Raw genomic sequence first — 21633 nt, forward strand, 5'->3', positions numbered from 1 at the left:
CTTTATCACACATTGAAACGGACCTGTTCAAATGAAAAGCTACCGATAACAAAAGCTTTTACTGCATACCACCTTTTTTTGTACGCGTATATGGCTTGTGGTGATTGAGTGACGCATAGAGTCAAACAGACACCCAGTCGTACGGAACTCGGGCACGCAAGCCCTAGCCCTAGCGTGCATATTTGGGAACAACCTCAGCGGTGCGTTCAATGCTTAGAGTTTCACGGCCTCTGTAGTAGAGCTGATGGCAGAGTTTCCTTGTTTTTCCCCGCTTCTATATGCTTAAACGTTCCTAATCAATCAATAAGTGTTCCGTTTACGGGAGTAATCATATTTGAAAACAATCGAAAATCAAACCCGATACCGTTGCCGTATGTCGCCTACACGTGGTTCACGACTGCCGGGAAAAGATTATTCTACAAGGCTTATATGGTCCAATCACGCGCCCAAGAAGTACTAGAGCTGAAGTCATTGGGGAATATTCTTGTGTCTGGGTATCATGGTTGTACAGTGGCCTGTACGTGCTCGCCGCGAGGGGCTTACACGGGGATGGAGGCATGTACGGGGGCCCTTTACGGGGGCTTATACACTGGCTCGTACTATATAGGGACGCATGCTCGGGTCAAGTACAGGCCATGCCAGTCCCTTATGGGTATGGAATCAACCATAGTTCTTTACGCGGGTCCCCTAAAATGAGGTGATTCGGTGGGCGGGACTTGTTTCGCAACCATGAGTCTAACGAGGCTACAGGTCCGCAATTCAAGAGCCGCAGGTACGAGTATCAAAGGCACTGTTGAACAAGATCTTCCATTCTTCGTACATTCTGCTCAACGCGGGTCCGACGGAAACATCTCTGAATTGACTTTTTTTGTGGCCTCGCTTGGAGTGTATGAGCATATATAGCATTATGAGGTTCCCAATCACGATGGCAAGAATGCAGGGAACCGTCATTGTATCTGAACCATTATAATGCGGGCAACAACTGTTTCGGTGGTTGCTTTGACGAGCGTATTCGCTGCACTGACCAGCGGATCCACGACCGGCCGACCGCAGAACGGCCCAGCATGCGTAAGTTACCATCAGCAGGGATTGATTCAGTGTAAGAAAATTAATGATCTCTAATTGAAGTATGAATTTGCTAGTGCCGCGCCCTGAAAGGAATTTTGCCTGCCGATACCTTCGTTTCCAACAGCACCGAGTACAATGCTGAGTATCACGACTATTGGTGTGAGTTGAATATCCTAATATATCGATTGATACATCCAGGATAAGCTAACTGGAATAGCGTCCACCGAGGATCTCACTCCTTCCTGTGTCTTCCTCCCAGACACGACGGACAAAGTCGCCCGAGCAGTCCAGCTTTTCACCCGCCTCAACTGCCAATGGGCCATCAGAGGTGGTGGTCATAGTCCCATTCCTGGAGCGGCTAATATCGATGGCGGAATACTTCTTGGAACAGATCACCTTAATACAATTGAGATCAACCATCAAGAGGGCTATGTTCGCGTTGGTGCCGGCAACCGCCTGGGTGCTGTTTACAATGCAACGGATCCACAGGATCTGGTTCCCATTATCGGAAGATACGAAGATGTCGGCCTCGGTCTTGCTGTTGGGGCTGGTTTCTCCTTCTTGTGCAATCGGGAGGGTCTGACCATCGACAACGTTCTCAACTATGAAGTTGTTATCGCAAACGGGACGGTTGTCAACGCCAACAAGACCAGCAACCCCGACCTCTTCTGGGCTCTCAAGGGTGGCAATAACAACTTTGGTGTGGTCACTCACTTCAATCTCAGGACGTTTCCCACCAATGGTACTGTCTATGGGGGAAACATCGTCCATCCGGAATCCTCCTTTGATGGGGTCGCGGAACTCTTTTACGACTATTTTACATACCAAGCGATCGAGGATACTCTGACCCATGTAATGCCCTCCTATGAATATATCGGCTCGACTGATGTCACAACTGCGGTCAGTCTCGTGGTCTACAATGAGGCTGTTGACGAGCTGCCTCCAATTCTGCAACCCTGGATTCAAGTCCCTTATACCAGCAATACCTTTTCTCGGAGAACATATGGAAGCCTCGCTCAAGAGGAGGGAAGTGGCATTTTTGATGGATTTGCGTGCGTAACTTGATTATCTGTCTCTTTTTCTGCTTTCACAGACAAATATAGAGTGAATCTCATGGGCTGACTGATCTATAGCGTGGACCAGCGTCTCTTTAGCGTCTTCCCTGATCGAAAATTTCTTAAAGAAGCATGGGACATACAACTTCAATGGCTCCGAGACCGTAAGGACGTGCCAGGTCTGGTCGGAGTTCAGGTTCCTATGCCTATCACCCCAAATCAAGTCGCCCAGGGGGTTGCCAAAGGCGGAAACGCCCTTGGCCTGGATACAACTAACGAGGGAAAAAGCATAGTGGGTATGTATTTACAAACCCCAAAGTAACCCCGTCATAGGACTTGAATGGGTAGTTTTCACTAATTATTCTTCTAGTTATCTTGATGCTGCTCAACTTTAGCAATCTCTCGGATCTTCCACGTTTGAGGGTCGAGCACAATGCCTTAATGGAAGAACTGGTTGATCTGGCTAAAAAGCGTGGCGTTTACCATCCTTATATGTACGCATATGTTCAAACCCCTCTAAGGCGTTTATCATTCTAAATACAGCTAACCGCGCCTCGTCACAGAATGCTTACCTACTCCGGAGCAGGTCAGCAGGCCATCGCCTCGTACGGCGCAGACAATGTTGCAAAATTGCGAAAAATCGCGAGGGCTTACGACCCAACCGGTGTATTCCAGCACTTAGTTCCAGGAGGTCAGAAACTCCCTTCGGACTAGAGCTAAGAAATAGCTCATGGATGATGGACCGAGTGCAAAGGGCTTGGCTGGTAACAACTGTGGAAAATAGAAATTCTGTGATTTCGCATTACTACCAGATTCTATATTTAGCTTTCTTTCTTACATGAATGGCCCAATGCAATCGGCAACTTATGCAGGGCAATCCCCTCTTTGAATATGTTTATTTTCTCTTATCTACACATACACACTCATTTTCCTCCGGCTGGGAATTCTTCATATATTTGGCATCACTGCAGACATTCACCAATATTCAAAAGCATATCGCGAACGCCTCTTCTCTTATCATTTATCTACATCATATGCATGCATACCACCCTATGTACTATATGATCTGCGCAGGATGTCACTCCCGGTTTACAATCTTCACGTCAATGGGCGTGTTCCATGAGAGTAGGAAATCCATGACTCGTGAGATTTGCTCCGGCTGCATCTGCTGGAGAATCATGGTTCTGCTCTGGATAGATTCCCGATCTGGCGGCGTCAAATCCATATCTGGAACTTGATCCCAGTCCCAATCAAGGCTTGTTTGCAATTCATCAACTGTAAGCCTTGGATCAGTCGTTATAGTATTGGATGTGGTAGTAGTAGTAGTAGTAGTTCTAGTAATAGCGTCAAGTTGCATTTTGCGCTCTTCACTTTGAGCTGTATTTATCCGGCTATCGTCGTTACAGAGCGCCGGTGTAGGGCAGTCGGTTCCCATGAGTATACCGGTACCCATCACGTAATCTACCCAGGACTCCAGCGACCCTGTGTGCTCTATCTCCATCTCGCCCAGTATCTCGGGAGTGCTACCATTATGTGGCAGTTCAGAAGGGCTGGCTGTATTTGATGGTTGTTTACCAGCACTGTTCGCGCTTTGGGAAAACATATCACTATCAATATGGAGATCTTCGTGCCCTAGTTCTGAATTGGCTGTGGTGGAGATAAGCACGCGGGCCTCTCCTCGTTGTCCTGAGCTGGAGGGATTTCCACTTATGGATTCAGTAGTCATGAAGTAGGACCGTGGAAATATGTTAGGCTGTGGTGAAGGCGAGGATTCTGCAGTAGCCGGCGTTGTTCTACACACTGGGGATGTAGAACTAGAGTTGTTTGTGGCCTGTCTCATCCTCTGTAGAATTGTGAATCTATAGCAGTGAAATGATTAGATGCCCGCCGTATCAAGTACACATTCAATCGATCAATTGACTTAAACAGAACAGTAAGGTAAGCAAGTAGATGACTGACCGGTTTTTGGCATCGTTGGCAGACCTACGGTGTAGCACTTCGTCGACTATCTGTGCCCAATTTCGACCTCTCTTCTCAACTTCTGCGAGGAGAATATTGTCTTCCTCTGGTGTCCATTCACTGCGATCCAGGTCTGGGTCCAGAAAGTGTTGCCAACGTTTGGCGCATTCTATTTCAAGTCATTCGGTCAACTCTTTTCAATCCGATATCAAACACGCAAATAATATACGTAAGTAAAGAAATCACGCACGATCTGGTTGACGAGTTCCCACTACCTGAGCAACCTCGGTCCACCTGTAATCATGCAGTTAGTTTCCACGAGTAATATCATGTGGATAGGTATCAATTGCAAGTAGACCAGAAAGGATTACTTACACGGTCGAATACTTTGCGACGCCCTCATGAAGGCGCTTATTCTCCTCTTGGCTCCAAAGACCCTTATTGATCTTACTATCCAGCTTGATCCATCGCTTCCTACAATCTTCTCGCTCCATGTGTCAGAAGCTGTTAAAAATGAAGCTGTTAAAACTGCGTCGTACCTTTGTTGCTTCTCCCCGGCAACTTCTCCGCGATTGCTCGCCAGTCTCTAGGCTTTCCTAGTCTTGATGCTGTAGAACCATGATGGTAATCCAATATGTCAACTCTACGCTCTTTTTCTTCGATGTGTTCACAATGTATGTAACTAATTCAATGGAGCAAAAGTCTCACTAAAGATCAATGTACCTTGCTTGACAACTTCCCCACGCAATATTCGATCTTCTTCTTCCGCCCACAAGTTTCGAGCTTTTAGTGTGTTCTCGCCATGCATTGTACCGCATCGACATCAGAAAGTTTAAAAACAAAGGAGAAGCAATGAAAGGAAATAAAGGGAAACCAATAAGGCGAACGTGTTTCGGGAAGGAGGATTGCAGGACTCGGCAGGCAACCTTGGATTGGCAGCGACATGGGGACCTTGTCACTATCATAATATGGCGGCTGAAAGCATGAAGAAAACGATCGAGATAAAAAGCGAAAAAATTGTCCAATACGCGGGTCCCGGAAGCATGAAACAAAGCAGAATAAATACTGTAGAGCATTTCAGCCCTGACTTTTGTTATGCATTGCGACCGGCACGACTTGCAGAGTTGTTTTGAATAACCTCCTGATGATTTGAGTACGGCCGTTCGCGGGGGCGAGATGGTGAGGCCTGACAAGGGTAGTCGGAGGTCTTACTCAGATTTTGGCGCTTGTTTATGTCATTATTGGCGATACGATGCTTGCATGTACTCCCCCGCAGTGATTTGGCTGTATCGTAACAGAAGCTATACATATTAATTTACGAACAAGATCTCAGAGTAAGAAGCTAACCTTCTCTGTACAGTGCACAAATTACCTATAAAACGAGAGCTAATCACAAACATCATTGTGCTCTTTTAGCCCCTTACCGTTATCGTATGTGTGCGGCGCTCGATATGTTGGTTATATCACCCAGCAGACATAATTGGCGGGGAACGGTATAGATCGTATAGATCCCTGCTACCAACACAATCACATTGATGAGCGCGTCTGTGATTGAACATATTTGGCTTCCATTGATCCAGAGAGGCTGTGCAGGTGCTGGGTCTGGCTACGTTATATTCAGTGTGATTTATACTCCTCCTAGGCATGCTCCGAGGTCTCAAGTATGTGTACTTTGGAGTCGACGAGCAATATGAAACAGGAATATTTTACAGTCTCCCCGACCTTCATTTTTGAGTATGTGTTTTTGACTCAGTCATATTCTACGTTTATGCATAACTACAGTCATGCGGGGCGCCACAATCGAACTCGACGTGTGACAATATTTGTTTAGATATAAGTGCTGTATTTAAAGAAGACTAGAAGTTCTATGTTGTCGTCTGTGCAGCCCCTAAAATCTCAATGAAGTAGCATAATTGGCGCCTACAAATCAAGTCCATCTCTTGGCGGAACGTCGCCACACCCGGACTTGATTCTACGTAAAACCGACTCTAATTCCGGTTTTAACACTCTTCTAAAAATGGATTAAGTTGCTTCGTAGTGAAATGCCCCTAAACTGTTCCGAGTCGTAGTCCGAAACCTTCAGACCCTGAACCGGTTAAATACACTTTACGCTTTCGGCAACACTTCCCTAGGTATGACACTGATGTTTTCCCATTCGCCTTTCAGACAATTGCCTGATCCATTTGAAGCCTGATACGATTACCAAGATGTGTTGATTTGTGATCAAGCAAACAAGACTTTCAGCGCCGAGGTCATGCCCAGAATAATGCACTTGTTTGGTGCCTACAACCGCCACACTTCACCCTCTCACCATCCTTGCCACTGATGCTTTACATATACTCAGATTACTGACTAAACATCCTTGGCACAGTGCCACGCACTTTATACATACGAAATGCTCAATTACTCATTTATATGGGGATAGGCAACCCTAGGAAGACTGCCTTGCATGGGTAGGATACCGCAAAACTGTCTTGATTGGTTAGCCCGATACGACTATGGTTTGTTTACACCCCAAGGGTCATAAGTATCGTGACATATCAACTGATGATGGTCAGGCCGCTGAACCCTAGACTGTGTATTAAACCTTGATCCCCACGTTCCGCCCTGAAAAGAATTTGATCAAGGATTGGCAGATATTGTGGAGCCCCGCATTCTACAGTTCTCGTATTTCAGATTGTCTCCCGATGTATGTGTAAATGTGAGAGGGTGATGTCTGGCTGCTGGCGGACGCCTTAATTATTTTTTTTTTTTTTAGCTCAAGGATTCGATTCCATGCAGATAGAGCTTCAGAGTACCCCCAAAGGAGGACCGTGACACATTTTAGAGCCTCCCCTAGTGTTCTTCCAACTCAAATCCACAAAGATTTTCAAGATTAGGTGTCTAGTCAACACATGCGCTAGGGGACTAGCGGGTGGAATAATATAAGCTTATATAGGTAGTTCAAACTAGATAATCATTGGGTAGAGATAAGTTTTGATTGAAAATCCATCTGAATACAGTCATGTATTTCTCAAGGTTACTACATAAAATTAGGTATGACGCTAATGTATGTTTACGTTGCAAGAATAGACTATCGTGAATGCCCCCACCTTCCGTTCTCGATATTCTTGTACTTCATCCTATCTCATGTTTACAGTATAAGCGAGGCAACGTCTGGCTACTGGCCAGATAGCCTGGTGTATTTGGCTCATTAGTTGCATGACATGTGATGAGTGTTCTGGAATGCTCCCTGGGGAGCGATCCGTGACACGATGTCATGTAATGCAAGGTTAACTGGAAATATTGTCCGACGAGATTTCATGCTAGTTGGTTGAAGAAAGGTTATCAGTGAGTTGGGGCTTGTTAAACCATCTGAATACACGTAATTATGGCCAATGTGGAGTGCACAGATGACGACCCGGATCAAACTTCCAATAAACTTCAATCAGTTGCTAACTGAATAAGGTTGGGCAAGGTCAATTTTAACTGTGTCTCGATCCCAACGTCGTTTTCTCCGCATTTCCTCTGTATTTATTGCTGCATACAAGTCTGGAGATACTCACTTTACGAGGAGTCTCACCCGAAGTATGACTACTTGGAGCTTCAGCTCGCAAAATTGGGGGCTGGAAAATAATTAGATCAGCTTGAATCCCTTTGCCCAGCCTTGGATACGAAAAGACCAAAAAGGAATCATCAGTCGAACGTTCGTGTCATAATGCTGCATAAATCTCTATGACAACACTCACAATGCTCATACGCGGGTCCAGCGCTGGCGGCCCGTCCCGTCCCGATAGGTTCCTCAATTCAGTTACATTAGTTAAATCCTGTGGCCTATTGAGTAGATCTGCTAACTAGCTGTTATGTTAGTCTACGCAGTAGACCCGCGTACACAGTATTTCCCATTCATCAGGTTGACGATAGCGGCGACTGTGGACGACTGCTTACTGTACAGCATGGATTTGCTAGTTCTGCGTCCCCTTCGGCCTTGCCAAATCATGTTTCGACAATTAGTCCTCTGGGCCGTGTACTTACGGTGCTACCGTCGACCAGTCGGGCCCGAGTGTTTTCCCCAAAGCCCTTCAAAGCTAGTTCAATTGACAAATGTAAACTCGTGATCTGGAGACACATGTCCAAGAAATTTAGGTATTATCAAACCCCTTGACAGCTATCTCTCTCGAGTTCCACCCATTGAAGGGGGAGTGAGAAAAACGGTACACAACCTTCACAACGATGCTGTTGCCAATACTCTACACTTGGATCGTATTGTCAATTTTTACCTGGTACTTCCGATCCTATCTACGGCTACGACATGTCCCCGGGCCGTTCTGGGCTAAGTTTAGCAATTTGCCCCGGTTTTTCTGGGTTGCTGGAGGAAAGGCTCATGATGTTCACATTAAGCTACACCAGAAGTATGGAGATCTAGTGCGGATAGGCCCAAATATCGTCTCCGTGACAGATCCGGATGAAATTCCCAAAATATATGACTTCGCAGGGAGATATCTCAAGGTGGGGGCAATCCTGTCTATAGTGACCAAGATGCACTCTCTTTCAAGAAAACTTTTGAGTATAACTGAAATAGAGAGTGAAAAATAGACTGTTTGCTAACATAGATACCATATAGACCGACTTTTATCGCGTTCTTACATTCACTGCTGGGGGAAGACTAGTAAGAACGATTTTTTCTACTCAGGATGGCCAAGAGCATCATACCTTACGAAAACCAATTGCCAACTTATACTCGATGAGCTACATTGCCTCCCATGAAAAGCTTGTGGATCAGACAATGGATCATTTTTTCAGGCGTTTGGATGAGCTTTTCGTTGATACTAATGACGTTTGCGACTTGGGTACCTGGATCCAGTATTTCGCCTGGGATGTGATCGGAAATCTCACCTTCTCCAAACCGCTAGGGTTTTTGGAGCTTGGTGGCGATGTGGAGAATATAACTGAGAGTATTGGAAAGTTTTTTGGTCTCAATGGAATGGTATGTATACATATCTTCACCCTGGTTGCTCTCTCCGTGAGTCTAATCAAAATAGATAACGCAAATGCCTTGGTTGGACTACCTGTTCTTCAAAAATCCTATTCTCCGTAGGGTTAAAAACGAGAAGGCAAGTCCGGTTGTAACATTTGCTATGGCAAGAGCCAAAGAAAGGCTTGAAGAGCTTGAAAAGAATAAGGCAGAGACAATGAATGATAGAGATTTCCTTTCCGGTTTTATTAATGCGATGTCCAAAGATCCTTCCATTCCAAAGTCGTATGTCTTTTCCCTTTCAAAGTCTCACAAAATATCTGAATTTTTTTTTTGCTTGCTTATATCTGAACCTCTTATCTCTATTTGCAGGGCCTTGGCTGCATGGGCAACCTCCAACATGACAGCTGGCAGCGACACGACCTCAATTCTGACCCGAAGCGTGTTCTACCAGCTCTTAAAACACCCCGAAAAGCTCCAGTGTCTATTATACGAGCTTGACCAAGCGGAGCAAGAGGGTCGCCTATCAGAATATGTGTCGTGGCAGGAAGCACAACAACTACCATATCTAGACGCTGTCATCAAGGAAGCTGGACGCCTGCATCCGCCATTTGGACTTCATCTAGAGCGCTATGTGCCTCCTGAAGGTGCAATCATCTGTGGCACACATTTACCAGGCGGTACAATTGTGGGCACCAACTCATGGGCCATCCATCGACGCGAGGATACGTTCGGAAAGGACGCCGACGAGTTCAGGCCGGAACGATGGCTGTGCGATGAAGCAGAACGACGGAAAATGGGACGCGCTATCCTTACTGTAAGCAAGAAATTTTGATATTTCTTTTTCATTCTGACCTTCCATGGTTTCCTTTCAACTTGATCAAAGGTCTAATTCACTCTGTCTCTCTTTCCAGTTTGGAGCCGGTCGTAGAGTCTGCCTGGGTAAGCATATATCAATTCTAGAGATGTATAAGCTTATCCCCAGTGTTTTTCGGCGGTATAAGGTTAGTTTACCCTGGCAATCTCACGTAATTTGTTTTCTGGGAACAAGGGTCTAACACACTGCAACGCAATAGCTTGAATTTGCGGTGCCCAATGGCCGCTCCTACCATGTGCACAACGCATGGTTCACACATCAGACGGGCTTAGATGTGAGATTTGAGAAGCGGACAGCTAGCAATTGAGGTTCTGAATCTGCACTCAATTCAGCCTCTCCCAGCCCATGTCTGTTATTTCCCCTGCTGCTGCTTTGTTTTCCATATGTATATGCATTATTCGTATTAGAAAAAAGATATTGTCTAATGACGCCTTATGACTGGCAGATCGTCATTGCCTTGGAAGCCTTGATCATAATGCGACTATAGACATGGAGACGAATCGTTACCATCTTAAGAATACGTTGGGCTATGTACCAAAATATCAGGCGGTACCTCTGGCCAGACTATCACTTGATTTATTAACTTGAAATCATGTAGGAGCTACTCAAATACCTACTATTATCTACTATGTTAGGGAGACGGAATAAGTGAAAGCGCTGTACCCTGCTCCTCATGGTATATGATCAGTCCAGAATTACTTGGCGAAAACTCCTCATTTTACCACACTCAGTATCTTGTAGCATTCCAATTCCTCATCTCTCATACCTAAAATATGCGTCAATTATGGGAAATTCGTATGTATGTGCTGAAAACTCTAAACATAAGCTCTGAATTTATCTTTTGTTAGATCAGTGACAAGATCTAATCTCAAATTACCATGACTAATGCTCTGCTCTAGCTATTTTCTTTTAGCTCCTTTGAGAGATAACAGCGGACCCGACTCCCCCGAGTACATATTCATATTTTCGTATGCCCAATGCCCAGTGCCGGAATTTCACCTCGAAGTAACACTTAGAGTGGGTCATCACAGCAACAGACAACCTTAAATTGTTGGATGTAATGAACAACTGAGGCTGCAGCAAGTTTAAGTGTGTTCCGGACAATTTCTGAGCGCAAACTATGGGTTCCTGTCAATAGGCAAATCCGCTGTTAGGCTCGTATAGTAACGCCACACTCTAGTACGTACTTGACAAAGATGTCGCTTGACTCGCTTCTACGATGGCGAATTCGGTCGCAAAATTCCCTGACGCTAGGAGCTTAGAACTACTGAATATATAGAGTATCTTAACGGTGCAAAGCGGAATGGATCCTTTTTCTGTCTGCCGGATACAAGGCGCTTTATTATATGGTGGGGGCCATTGGCGCAGGATTGATCACGATTTCCCATTTTCGTTGTTCTTGCTTTAATGTTTGTTGTATGGAGTATTGTTTTTTATATTAGATCCCAAAGTAAATGATTTGGGGTTAGAGCAAGGCCCTAACCATAATCTTCTCACTAAATTTTACGCCGGGTACCTATTATTGGAGCACTTGAGGTCATATTTCATGAAATGCATCCAGGCCCCGCGTGCTAGCGTCGGCGCGCCCGTTGTTTGTTCTTTGGCTCAGGCGTGGGCCCCATAATGACTCGGTGTACCAAATATACATATAACCAAGAAGATTCCCATTATCTCACGGATGAACAGATCCCTCTGTACTCCAACGCTTCTCCCCTCGAGACATAATGATTTCGTTCATACGATTTGGGTCCATCTTGGGGTTGATTGCGCAACTAGCCGCAGCCGCCGGGTCCTATAACATATCACCCTTGGTTAGAAAGCTGTCCCCTGGCGCAGAGGTGTTTTATCCATCCGCCGCAAATTGGTCGGAGGTAACTCCACGATGGTCAACTAATGATGCCCCGACCTTTTTCGCAGCTATTAAGCCAGCAACTCCCGGCGACGTCCAAAATATCGTTCGTTATGCATCGAGGAATCAAATTCCTTTCCTTGGCGTGGGAGCGGGGCACGGCTTCACGACGACTTTGGGTGAATTAAAGGAAGGCCTGGAAATAGACTTAAGCCAGTTTAATAAGGTTTCCGTCGACGCTAAAAACAATAGGATGACGATTGGTGGAAGTGTCAGGTTCGAAGAGATTTTGGATCCTTTGTATGCCGCTGGCAAGGAAATTCGTAGGTCAGCCCCACGAGATTTGAATTATCCACTCGGAATGAACCGTTAACAGGGAGCGTGATTTTCGGCGGTGGTAGAGGTTGGAAGTTGTCCCTGTGTCGGCATGGTAGGGGGCTCTCTTGGAGCTGGTGTCGGAAAGTACCAAGGCGTTCATGGGCTGATCATCGATGCCCTGGAATCAGTAAAATTAGTTACTGCCACAGGAGACTTGATCACGGTATCCAAGCATCAGGAACCTGACTTGTTCTGGGGCTTGCGTGGTGCCGGTTTTAACTTTGGCATCATCACCGAGGCTACTTATCAGGTTTATGACTTGACGAATAACGGCTCSGTGATGAACGCGGATTTTGAGTTCGCAGGAAATCTCAATCAGACCTTCTTTGAGTTTTTGGCGTCATTCAATGGCAAGCTGCCTCCAAAGTTAGCCTTATTTGGTGTTCTCGCCAACGACGCCACTGTTGGGGTGAGTTTGAATGTCCTCGTGGCTCAAGTACGATCTAATTTGTATGAACGGGCTCCGCTGACCGTAAGCTTGTGAATATTTGCTAGCCCACGATTCTTCTCAACGCCGTATACATCGGCCCTCAAGATGAGGGTCTTGCTTATCTCCAACCCCTTTTGGAACTACCCTACCTTAGACGAAACATCACCCAATTGACGTGGAACACAGTGTTTGATGCACACATGTTTGGCTCTATAGCGGCCACCTGCAAGGGCGGAAACCCGCAAAACAATTGGTCACAAGGGTTGGCAGGTATCGACGTACCGACGCACGTTGCCTATTATAACGCGTTAGCCGATCTCTGGACGCAACACCCTGCGGCGGCCAATGCGATTCTATCTATAGAAGTTTTCTCCCCACAAACAGCACTTAGTGTTCCTGACGGAGAGACAGCATATCCATGGCGAGATACCGCAGTTCAGATGTAAGCGAATTACGCCCAAGCAAGAAGATCTGGTCCATGATCAGTTAAGTGACTGATATATTCTATCTGCCCTACTACTAGTATTCTCAACTTCCCCGTCAACGATGACACGGTGACGAACTTTGCAGAGAAATGGGTCCCTGAATTTACCGAGACTGGCGGCTTCAACGAGTCGCGGGKGTATGTGAGCTATGCACACGGAGATGAGAGTCTAGAAACAAAATACGGCAAGGAGAAGCTGCCTCGTCTTACGGCGTTGAAAACGAAGTGGGATCCAAAAGGCCTCTTTAGTTTCAATAACGGGTTGCCAGTATATTAAGTGAAGAGTTGTTAGTAGATGCCGAGACCAATGTCGCTGACTATTAGAAGGAGAAGCTGGGAATTCCTCATTGTATCAATAAATATTATTCTTGATACTTGAAAATCACAAGGAGATAGATTTCTCATACGTGTATGTACCTAGTGCAACAGATTTGCTAGGCTGCCGTTTACGTTCTTGCTCGGTTTTCTTGATAGGATACCAGATACCAAAATGTGATGGACGTAGCCATTATTTGTACAAAAGATCAGTGTAAAACAGTAAAAAGTCACAAGGATTATTTACTACGTCCTCCTCGCCCCCGGTAATTCATCTGAGAAAGTTTTCTAGGGCTTAGAGTAGCACGTGATATTCATATTACTAAGTATTATACTGGCATTTGATTGGTCACTTGAGTTAAGACCAGATTTATTTAGGGTGGAATTCTTGGCATGGGTCGAAAGAAAAACATCTCTTTTATCAAACTAACAACGAGGTTTTTTTTATGACAATTCACCTGCAACTTACGAAAGGGGGCAGCAGGTATCGAGACTAGATACATGTAAGAGAGGATACTGGAATTCCGTTATAGTATTGATTGGTGTTATATTCTCGGTAAAAATCTGGGATAACAAAACGCCTTACTATACGAATTTCAAAATTATTTACGACTATGTTACATAATGCCAATTAGCTGGGAGCTCTGTAGATCAGCGGGCTCACCTGAATTTCTGATTGCGTGGCTAAGGCGCTCGACAGGGAGCCGCGAGTTGGAAGAACGCGCCGACCTGATTCAATTGAGCCTACTTCCTACCATGTCCTTGCCTTGTGACAGTACTTAGCTCCCCATGAATGAACTGATAGATTTACTCAGTACAATACAAACGCGGGCCCGCGTGAGGGAGTTGTTGAGGTGTCCTAGGTATTCCAGTGAGCTTTTGGGACGAGGTGCGATGGGCCCTGGCGCTGCATCGGACGACTTGCCTAACCCCAAGAGGGGACCCGCGCAGCAATCGACATGCATTTGCAAACATTTGAAGCATTTACATATTGAACGAAAGTAAATATGCATAAAACACAAGAACTCTCATTGACTGTCTTCAAATTCTCTCCACCAAACATCTCAACGCTCTATCCGAACTCTTCAACGACCGGAAAAAGGATTGACGATCAACTCACCACCAAGATGGTTGACGGTTACCCAGAAAATGCCGTCGCTGTCATCGGCATGGCTTGTAAATTCCCTGGCGCAGATTCGTTAGATGACTACTGGCAGCTGCTGGACGAGGGCAAGTCTATGTGTGAATCGGCACCCGAGAGTCGCTTCGCCACGACAGAAAATCGACGGCATCAGGAGAAATCTATTTACAACGGCAACTGGATTTCCGACATTGATGCCTTTGATCACAAATTCTTCCGCAAGTCCAGTCGTGAAGCCGCCTCGATGGACCCACAGCAACGTCTTTTGCTACAGGTTGCCTATCAAGCACTTGAATCCTCGGGTTATTTTGGCCCAGTCGAACCACGTACAGATGTCGGTTGCTATGTCGGTGTCTGCGCATCCGATTATAATGATAATGTGGCAGCACATCCACCAAATGCATTTTCAACACTAGGCACCCTTCGTGCATTTTTGACGGGGAAAATCAGTCACTACTTTGGCTGGACGGGCCCCTCTGTGTCCGTTGACACAGCGTGCTCATCTTCTATGGTGGCTATTGATGCTGCCTGCAACGCGGTTCAGCTCGGTAATTGTTACAGCGCCATCGCTGGCGGCGTTTCCCTTTTCACAAGTCCATATTTCTTTCAAAACCTGTCCGGAGCCTCATTCTTGAGCCCAACAGGGCCGACAAAGTCATTTGATGCGGATGCAGACGGGTACTGCCGCGGGGAGGGTATTGGTTTGGTAGTGTTAAAGAAGTTGTCGAATGCCTTGGCCGACAATGATAACATTCTAGGCGTGATACTCTCTAATGCTGTTGCTCAAAGCAGTAATCTCGTTCCAATCACTGTGCCATATAGCCCTTCACAGACCTCTTTATACCGTAGAGTCCTCAAGCAAGCGAATGTGTCTCCGGAAGAAGTGACCTATCTGGAAGCCCACGGCACTGGGACGAGGATCGGCGATCCACAAGAATATGATGGTATTCGCGAGGTATTTGGCTGCCAGGGCCAACGTGAGCAGCCTTTTCACTTTGCTTCAGTGAAGGGCAACATTGGCCATACCGAAGGTGCATCAGGCGTGGCCGGCCTTATTAAAACATTGTTGATGATGGAGCGACGTGTGATACCAAGACAAGGCAGCTTCAAGCAATTGAACCCGAAGATCACCTTAGAACCAAACTTGATGATTCCTACATCCTCTGTACCGTGGACTGCCAAGACATTGATTGCTTGCATCAACAACTACGGTGCTGGCGGGAGTATCGCAGCCGTGATAGTCAAGGAAGCTCCCAAATTATCCACACAGAAGAAGTCTTCTTCACTAGCGATTCAGGCTCGCTATCCCGTCTTTCTCTCGGCACACTCTCCCCAAAGTCTCAGTGAGCTAGCCTCAAAATTACGCACGTATATCAACCACTTGCCTCCTTCATTGACCAGGAACACCCTGGCGGATTTTGCATTTAACCTAGGAGATCGACAAAATAGATCTCTGTCGAATATAGTGGCAACTACCGTGTCTAGCATGTCTGAACTTGACGATCAGCTCCGCATTTTGTCATCTGTGCCTGATTCTGCTCCTGCGCAGACAGCTGTGGTAGACCCCAAGCCAATTGTACTCGCATTTGGGGGCCAAACTAATCGATCCGTCGGACTCAACCCGGCCGTGACAGAGGCGTCCGGACTGTTTCGGTCTTATCTTGACGAATGTGATCGAATTCTGAAATCACTCGGTAGCAATAGCATCTACCCCGGCATTTTTGAGTCCAACCCGCGTGATGATATCGTTGGTCTTCAGACAATGCAGTTTGCCGTGCAGTACGCCTCCGCCAAAACCTGGATGGATTCCGGTTTGCGTGTTGACTATATCGTGGGCCATTCATTTGGTCAGCTCGTTGGAATGACTGTCGCAGGCATCCTATCTCTCGAGGACGGTTTGAAGCTAGTCCACGGCCGTGCTGCGCTGATGCAACAGGGATGGGGACCCGAGCGCGGAGAGATGGTCGCTCTAGACGCTGACCTCAAAACTACGCAAGAGCTTATCGCAACCTCATCACCAAATGACAAGCTAGAAATTGCATGCTTCAACGGACCGAAAAGCCACGTTGTCGTTGGCTCCAATGTCGCCATCGATGGACTAATCGACAAACTGCGGGTTTCCTCAGCTGTGAAGTATAAGAAGTTGAACGTAACACATGGCTTCCATTCCCGCTTCACTGACGCTATATTACCGGCCCTGGAATCTCTCGCAGAAACCCTGACTTACTGCTCTCCGCAGATTCCATTTGAAGCATGCTCGGATGGATCATCCTGGTCCGCTCCCACCCCACAGCTGATTGCGCAACATACCCGTATTCCGGTATACTTAGGACAGGCAATTAGTCGCATTGTATCCCGTCTTGGGTCATGTATCTGGCTCGAAGCAGGATCTAACTCATCTATCACAAGTATGGCACGCCGTGCTGTAGGCGACGACGTGCAAAGCCACAGTTTCATTCCCCTTAATCTTAGCAGCCCTGGCGCTATTGGGTCTTTGGCTGATGCTACAGTCCAACTATGGCGTAATGGCCATCATCGAATTCAATTTTGGCCATTTCATCGTTCTGAGAGGGTTTCTTATACGCATCTCAGCCTACCACCTTTCCCATTTGAGAAAACCCGGCACTGGCTGGAGTGGGTGGAGGCCAAGCCTGTCGCTMCCCCAGCCGCTATTTTACAGGACACAGACAAGGATAACCACAATAACCAACTTCTTTTCTCTCCCATGTGGCTCGATGCTAATCGGCAAACTGCTAGAATTCGTGTCAATCCTCGCACCGATGAATGGCACAGAGTAGTTGAAGGCCATGCTGTCCTCAACAATCCTCTGTGTCCTGCGCCACTCTACATCGAGCTGGTCGCCCGGGCGATGAAAATTCTGGGGCTTGGTGAAGTGTCTGCATTTCACTCTCTGGAGATTATTGCACCCTTGGGATTGAGCCAGGATGGGGATTTGGCTCTGCAGCTCGAACAGCAAACCAACAATAATTGGTCATTTTCCTTTGTCTCGCAGCCGCTCAATGCACCAAAACAGGACCTAGCCGTGCATGCGACCGGAGCTGTCACCATTGCCAGCGATAACAATAGTGTAAAGGCTGAGTTTGATCGAACTGCGCGACTACTTCCCTATAGCCGGATCAAGGAATTTCTTTCCCAGGAAGATGGAGAGGCTATGCATGGTGCTCTCATTTACAAGGTATTTAATCGGGTTGTCCAGTATGACGACTACTACAAGGGAGTTTCACACGTCGTGGCTAAATCCGGTCAAGTTGCTGCAAATGTCGTACTTCGCAATCCGCCGTTGTCGTGGGCCGCAGAACAGGTCTGTAATCCACTGGCCTTGGATAACTTCTTACAAGTATCTGGACTGCACGTTAATAGTCTAAGAGACTGTGCGGACACGGATGTTTACGTGTGTACCAAAGTTGATCGACTATCAATAAGTCCAAGTTTCTTTACGTCTTCATCACAACCTGGACATGGTTGCTGGGGGGTGTTTTCGAATTTGAACGTTATCAACGACAAGCAAGTTGAGAATGATGTTTACGTTTTTGATGCTACAACCGGAGAGCTTGTTTTGACGGTGGTCGGCGCTCAGTTTAGCAGAGTTCTCATCAACTCGCTTAGCAGGGTATTATCGAGAGCTAATAACTCGAGCATATCTACCACCGCAGCGGCAACGACCACAATCACCACTGCATCGGTACTACCTGTTCCAGTCACAGCACCATTCTCCGAAAGTCCTTTTGCTAGTACCCAATCGCCTACAGCACCGTCTTCATCTGCCACCAAGGCCAGGGTGGTACGAAAAAATAAGACGCCAAATATAGATAAAGAACTCCGACAGCTGCTCTCTAGGATTACAGATGTTCCCGAGGAGGAATTCAGTGGTCAAGCAACACTCGAAGATCTCGGTATTGATTCATTGATGATCACAGAAATAGTCTCCGAGATTAGTACTACCTTCAGCATCAGCATCCCACAGGAAGATTTGCAAGATCTTGTGACATTTAAATCTCTTAGTACCTATCTTGCGCGTAGGGGTGCTCGTGGAAACAGCGCCGATGAAGAAGAGGAGATTGTCGAAAAAGATGATTCGCCAAATCTAGTGGTTCTTTCCGATATCGCGCCTGCGGTTCCCAATACGGTCCGCGCAGATTCTAAGAGAGACGAAAGTCTTCGGCTGCAATTAGCTCAATTGGTTGCAAGCCATTTAGAGGTCCCGGCAAGCAACTTCGTTCGAACAACAAACTTGGCTGATCAGGGGCTCGATTCGCTCCTCTGCATGGAACTCGCAAGTGATATTGAGCGTTCTTTTGGTGTAAGGATTGACGTAACCCTACTTACTACAGAGTCCAACTTTGGCGACCTAGTCGACATGGTCTTTGGAAGGGGCAATGGGAGCGAAAAGCCACTACTCCCATCCTCTATATTATCTAGCTCAGGAACTGAGAGCTTGGGAACTTCTACCCCAGCGGGTACCGATACCGACTATGAGCAGATCTCACTCCCGGATAGTGGGTGCAACTCCATACAAGCTTTTGAAAAGATTCAGTTCGACTATGACCAATATGCGAAGGAACTGGGATTCATAGGGTTCTGGAAGAATGTCTACCCGACACAGGCACGACTTGTACTCGCGTATGTTGTCGAAACCTTCCGTGATCTAGGTTGCCCGCTGGATGCACTTCAACCGGGCCAGACTATCCCACTACTACCCATCTTGCCCAAGCACGACCGTCTCCGCGGCGTATTCTATGAAGTTTTGCGAGACGGACAGGTTGCAGACTATACAGGCAAGGATTATATCCGCTCTGAAAAGCCCCTTGATTCGGAAACCTCTGCAGAAATTTACTCGGAGATTATCCGCGCTCACCCACAGCACGCTAAGGAGCACGAGCTACTCCATCTGTGTGGCTCGATTATGGCAAAGCTTGTTAGTGGCGAGCGAGACCCCCTTCAATTACTGTTCGGAACCAAAAAGAATAAGGAGCTGTTGGAAGAGGTTTACAGCAATGGGCCAATGTATCGGGCTATGAGTCAACTATTGGCCAAGTTCCTCAAACAAGCACTTAGTAATCGTTCATCCCCCGTTCGGATTTTGGAACTAGGCGCAGGGACGGGCTCAACAACGAAGTGGGTAGTCGATACCCTCGTACGCTCCGGAATATCATTCCACTATACCTTCACCGACATATCAACGTCACTAGTCGCTGCTGGCAGGCGCAAGTTCTCCAAATATGATGACTGTATGGAGTTTCAGGTGCTGGATATAGAAAAGGACATTCCCCAGAAATTCTTCAGGTCCTTCGATACCATCCTTTCCACCAACTGCATTCACGCAACAAGCAACTTACCGAACTCCCTCAGCCATATCTACCAGATGTTGCGACCTGGAGGGTTTGTTTCTCTGGTCGAGTTTACCAAGAATATGTTTTGGTTTGATCTTGTCTTTGGTCTCTTAGAAGGTTGGTGGTTATTTAATGATGGCCGCCAGCACGTTCTTGCCGATGAAGCCTTCTGGGAGCGTTGCATGCGGAACGTTGGATTTCAACACGTGGCAATGACCGAGGGCCCGAGCCTGGAGTCCAACACCGTGCGTATTATCACTGGCTTTACCAACAAAGCGACTGAACCGCCCCGTACAGCGTCATGGATTGAAAGAAAGAGAGATGAAACCGAGATTGAAACCGTGGCTTTCAACACAACTCCGGATGGTGTGATACTGCGTGCCGATATTTACCACCCGTCATCGTCTTCGATTACGGGCACGTCGGGGTTATCTTCACTAAAAAAATGGCCTATTGGTATGTACTATCTAATGGCTTTCCTGTATTGATCGACTCAGTAAGCTGACTCACTCACTAGCCTTGTTGATCCATGGAGGTGGACACGTCATGCTTTCAAGGAAAGACATTCGAACAAAGCAAGTACAACATCTAATCCGTCATGGCATTCTTCCAGTTAGTGTGGACTATCGGCTATGTCCTGAGGTGAATATTGTCGACGGCCCGATGCGTGATGTCCGGGAAGCCTTCGTTTGGGCGCGAACGCAGCTGTCTTCTCTGAAGCTGTCCGCATCACCTTACTTACAAATTGATGACAGCCGTGTAGCTGTGGTTGGCTGGTCCACTGGTGGCACGTTGGCTTTGACGCTCGGATGGACTCCAGAAGTCAAAGCTCCAGACGCGATTCTTTCATTTTACTGTCCTACCGATTACGAGGATCCCTGTAAGTGTTCTGCAATAATTCTCTTTGCAGGTGCGGAGAAATATAATACTAATCTGAACCCAAGGCTGGCAAGCACCCAACTTCCCCAATAAGTCCGAGGCTGAGGCCCAGAATGAAGATTATGATCTTCTAGAAGGAGTGTATAACCAGCCCGTAAGCTTTGAATCCTCTTTCCTAATTTTTTTGCATGCATGTTTGTTAATTTTGACTAACGGCGCACATTAGATCACAAGCTACAATGTGCCACCTTCTAAGCGGGCAACTGGAGGATGGATGTGCCCGTCAGACCCACGATCTAGGATCATCCTCCACATGAATTGGCGTGGCCAAATGCTTCCAGTACTTGCCAATGGCTTACCGTCCAAGGATGCCTCTCGTAAACTGTCTACTGAAGAACAGAAGCAAATAGCTCGTCTCCCGCAACCGTCTTCGGAGCAGATCGCCAGGTTCAGTCCTCTCGCCCACATTGTGAAGAACGAGGTCCATTCGCCAACGTACCTTGTGCACGGGACTGAAGACGATCTAATCCCGTGGCAGCAGTCGCAGCGGACTTATGAGGCACTTGTTGCGGCTGGCGTGGATGCAGGTATCTCAGTGCTGGAAGGCCAGCCGCATCTCTTTGATTTGTTCAGTGATGGAGATGGAAAGAAGTGGGAGCGAATACTGGAGGCTTTTGACTTTATTTTCCGGCACCTAGGTATTGCATCAAAGCAATAGATAGATGAGCCTTTGGCTTTATTTAGTTCGCTGCCATTTGATTATAAGCTTTGTATTTACTTACTATATTGCCGCTGCTATATTCTTATACCACACCCATGTAAAAATTGTTCATAGCTTGTCTAATAGAATACTGTATCAGAATTCTGCACTTTCCCCTCGCCATACTGTACAC

At 46.7% G+C, this 21633-nt stretch overlaps 5 protein-coding genes across 5 annotated transcripts; 4 read left to right on the top strand and 1 right to left on the bottom strand.

Annotated features, from left to right (window-relative positions):
* Positions 1-969: 969 nt before the first annotated feature.
* BHQ10_000738 (uncharacterized protein) lies at positions 970-2837 on the top strand (the record flags this gene model as incomplete). Its single annotated transcript, XM_040880068.1, has 6 exons — positions 970-1068; positions 1143-1227; positions 1286-2120; positions 2202-2419; positions 2494-2617; positions 2687-2837. The coding sequence occupies 6 exons, from the start codon at positions 970-972 to the stop codon at positions 2835-2837; spliced, it is 1512 nt and encodes a 503-aa protein (XP_040729243.1).
* A 364-nt stretch (positions 2838-3201) lies between these two features.
* On the bottom strand, positions 3202-4576 carry BHQ10_000739 (uncharacterized protein; the record flags this gene model as incomplete). Its single annotated transcript, XM_040880079.1, has 4 exons — positions 3202-3829; positions 4083-4251; positions 4333-4376; positions 4458-4576. 4 exons carry the CDS (start codon positions 4574-4576, stop codon positions 3202-3204), a joined length of 960 nt encoding a protein of 319 aa, XP_040729244.1.
* Positions 4577-8805: 4229 nt separating this feature from the next.
* BHQ10_000740 (uncharacterized protein) lies at positions 8806-10220 on the top strand (the record flags this gene model as incomplete). Its single annotated transcript, XM_040880091.1, has 5 exons — positions 8806-9048; positions 9104-9321; positions 9409-9853; positions 9951-10040; positions 10113-10220. 5 exons carry the CDS (start codon positions 8806-8808, stop codon positions 10218-10220), a joined length of 1104 nt encoding a protein of 367 aa, XP_040729245.1.
* Positions 10221-11637: 1417 nt separating this feature from the next.
* BHQ10_000741 (uncharacterized protein) lies at positions 11638-13331 on the top strand (the record flags this gene model as incomplete). Its single annotated transcript, XM_040880102.1, has 4 exons — positions 11638-12085; positions 12197-12576; positions 12636-13012; positions 13094-13331. The coding sequence occupies 4 exons, from the start codon at positions 11638-11640 to the stop codon at positions 13329-13331; spliced, it is 1443 nt and encodes a 480-aa protein (XP_040729246.1).
* A 1165-nt stretch (positions 13332-14496) lies between these two features.
* BHQ10_000742 (uncharacterized protein) lies at positions 14497-21458 on the top strand (the record flags this gene model as incomplete). Its single annotated transcript, XM_040880113.1, has 4 exons — positions 14497-20317; positions 20379-20741; positions 20806-20894; positions 20967-21458. 4 exons carry the CDS (start codon positions 14497-14499, stop codon positions 21456-21458), a joined length of 6765 nt encoding a protein of 2254 aa, XP_040729247.1.
* Positions 21459-21633: the final 175 nt, after the last annotated feature.

Source organism: Talaromyces amestolkiae (assembly GCF_001896365.1).
Source record: "Talaromyces amestolkiae strain CIB chromosome Unknown scaffold1.1, whole genome shotgun sequence".
Lineage (NCBI taxonomy): Eukaryota > Fungi > Ascomycota > Eurotiomycetes > Eurotiales > Trichocomaceae > Talaromyces > Talaromyces amestolkiae.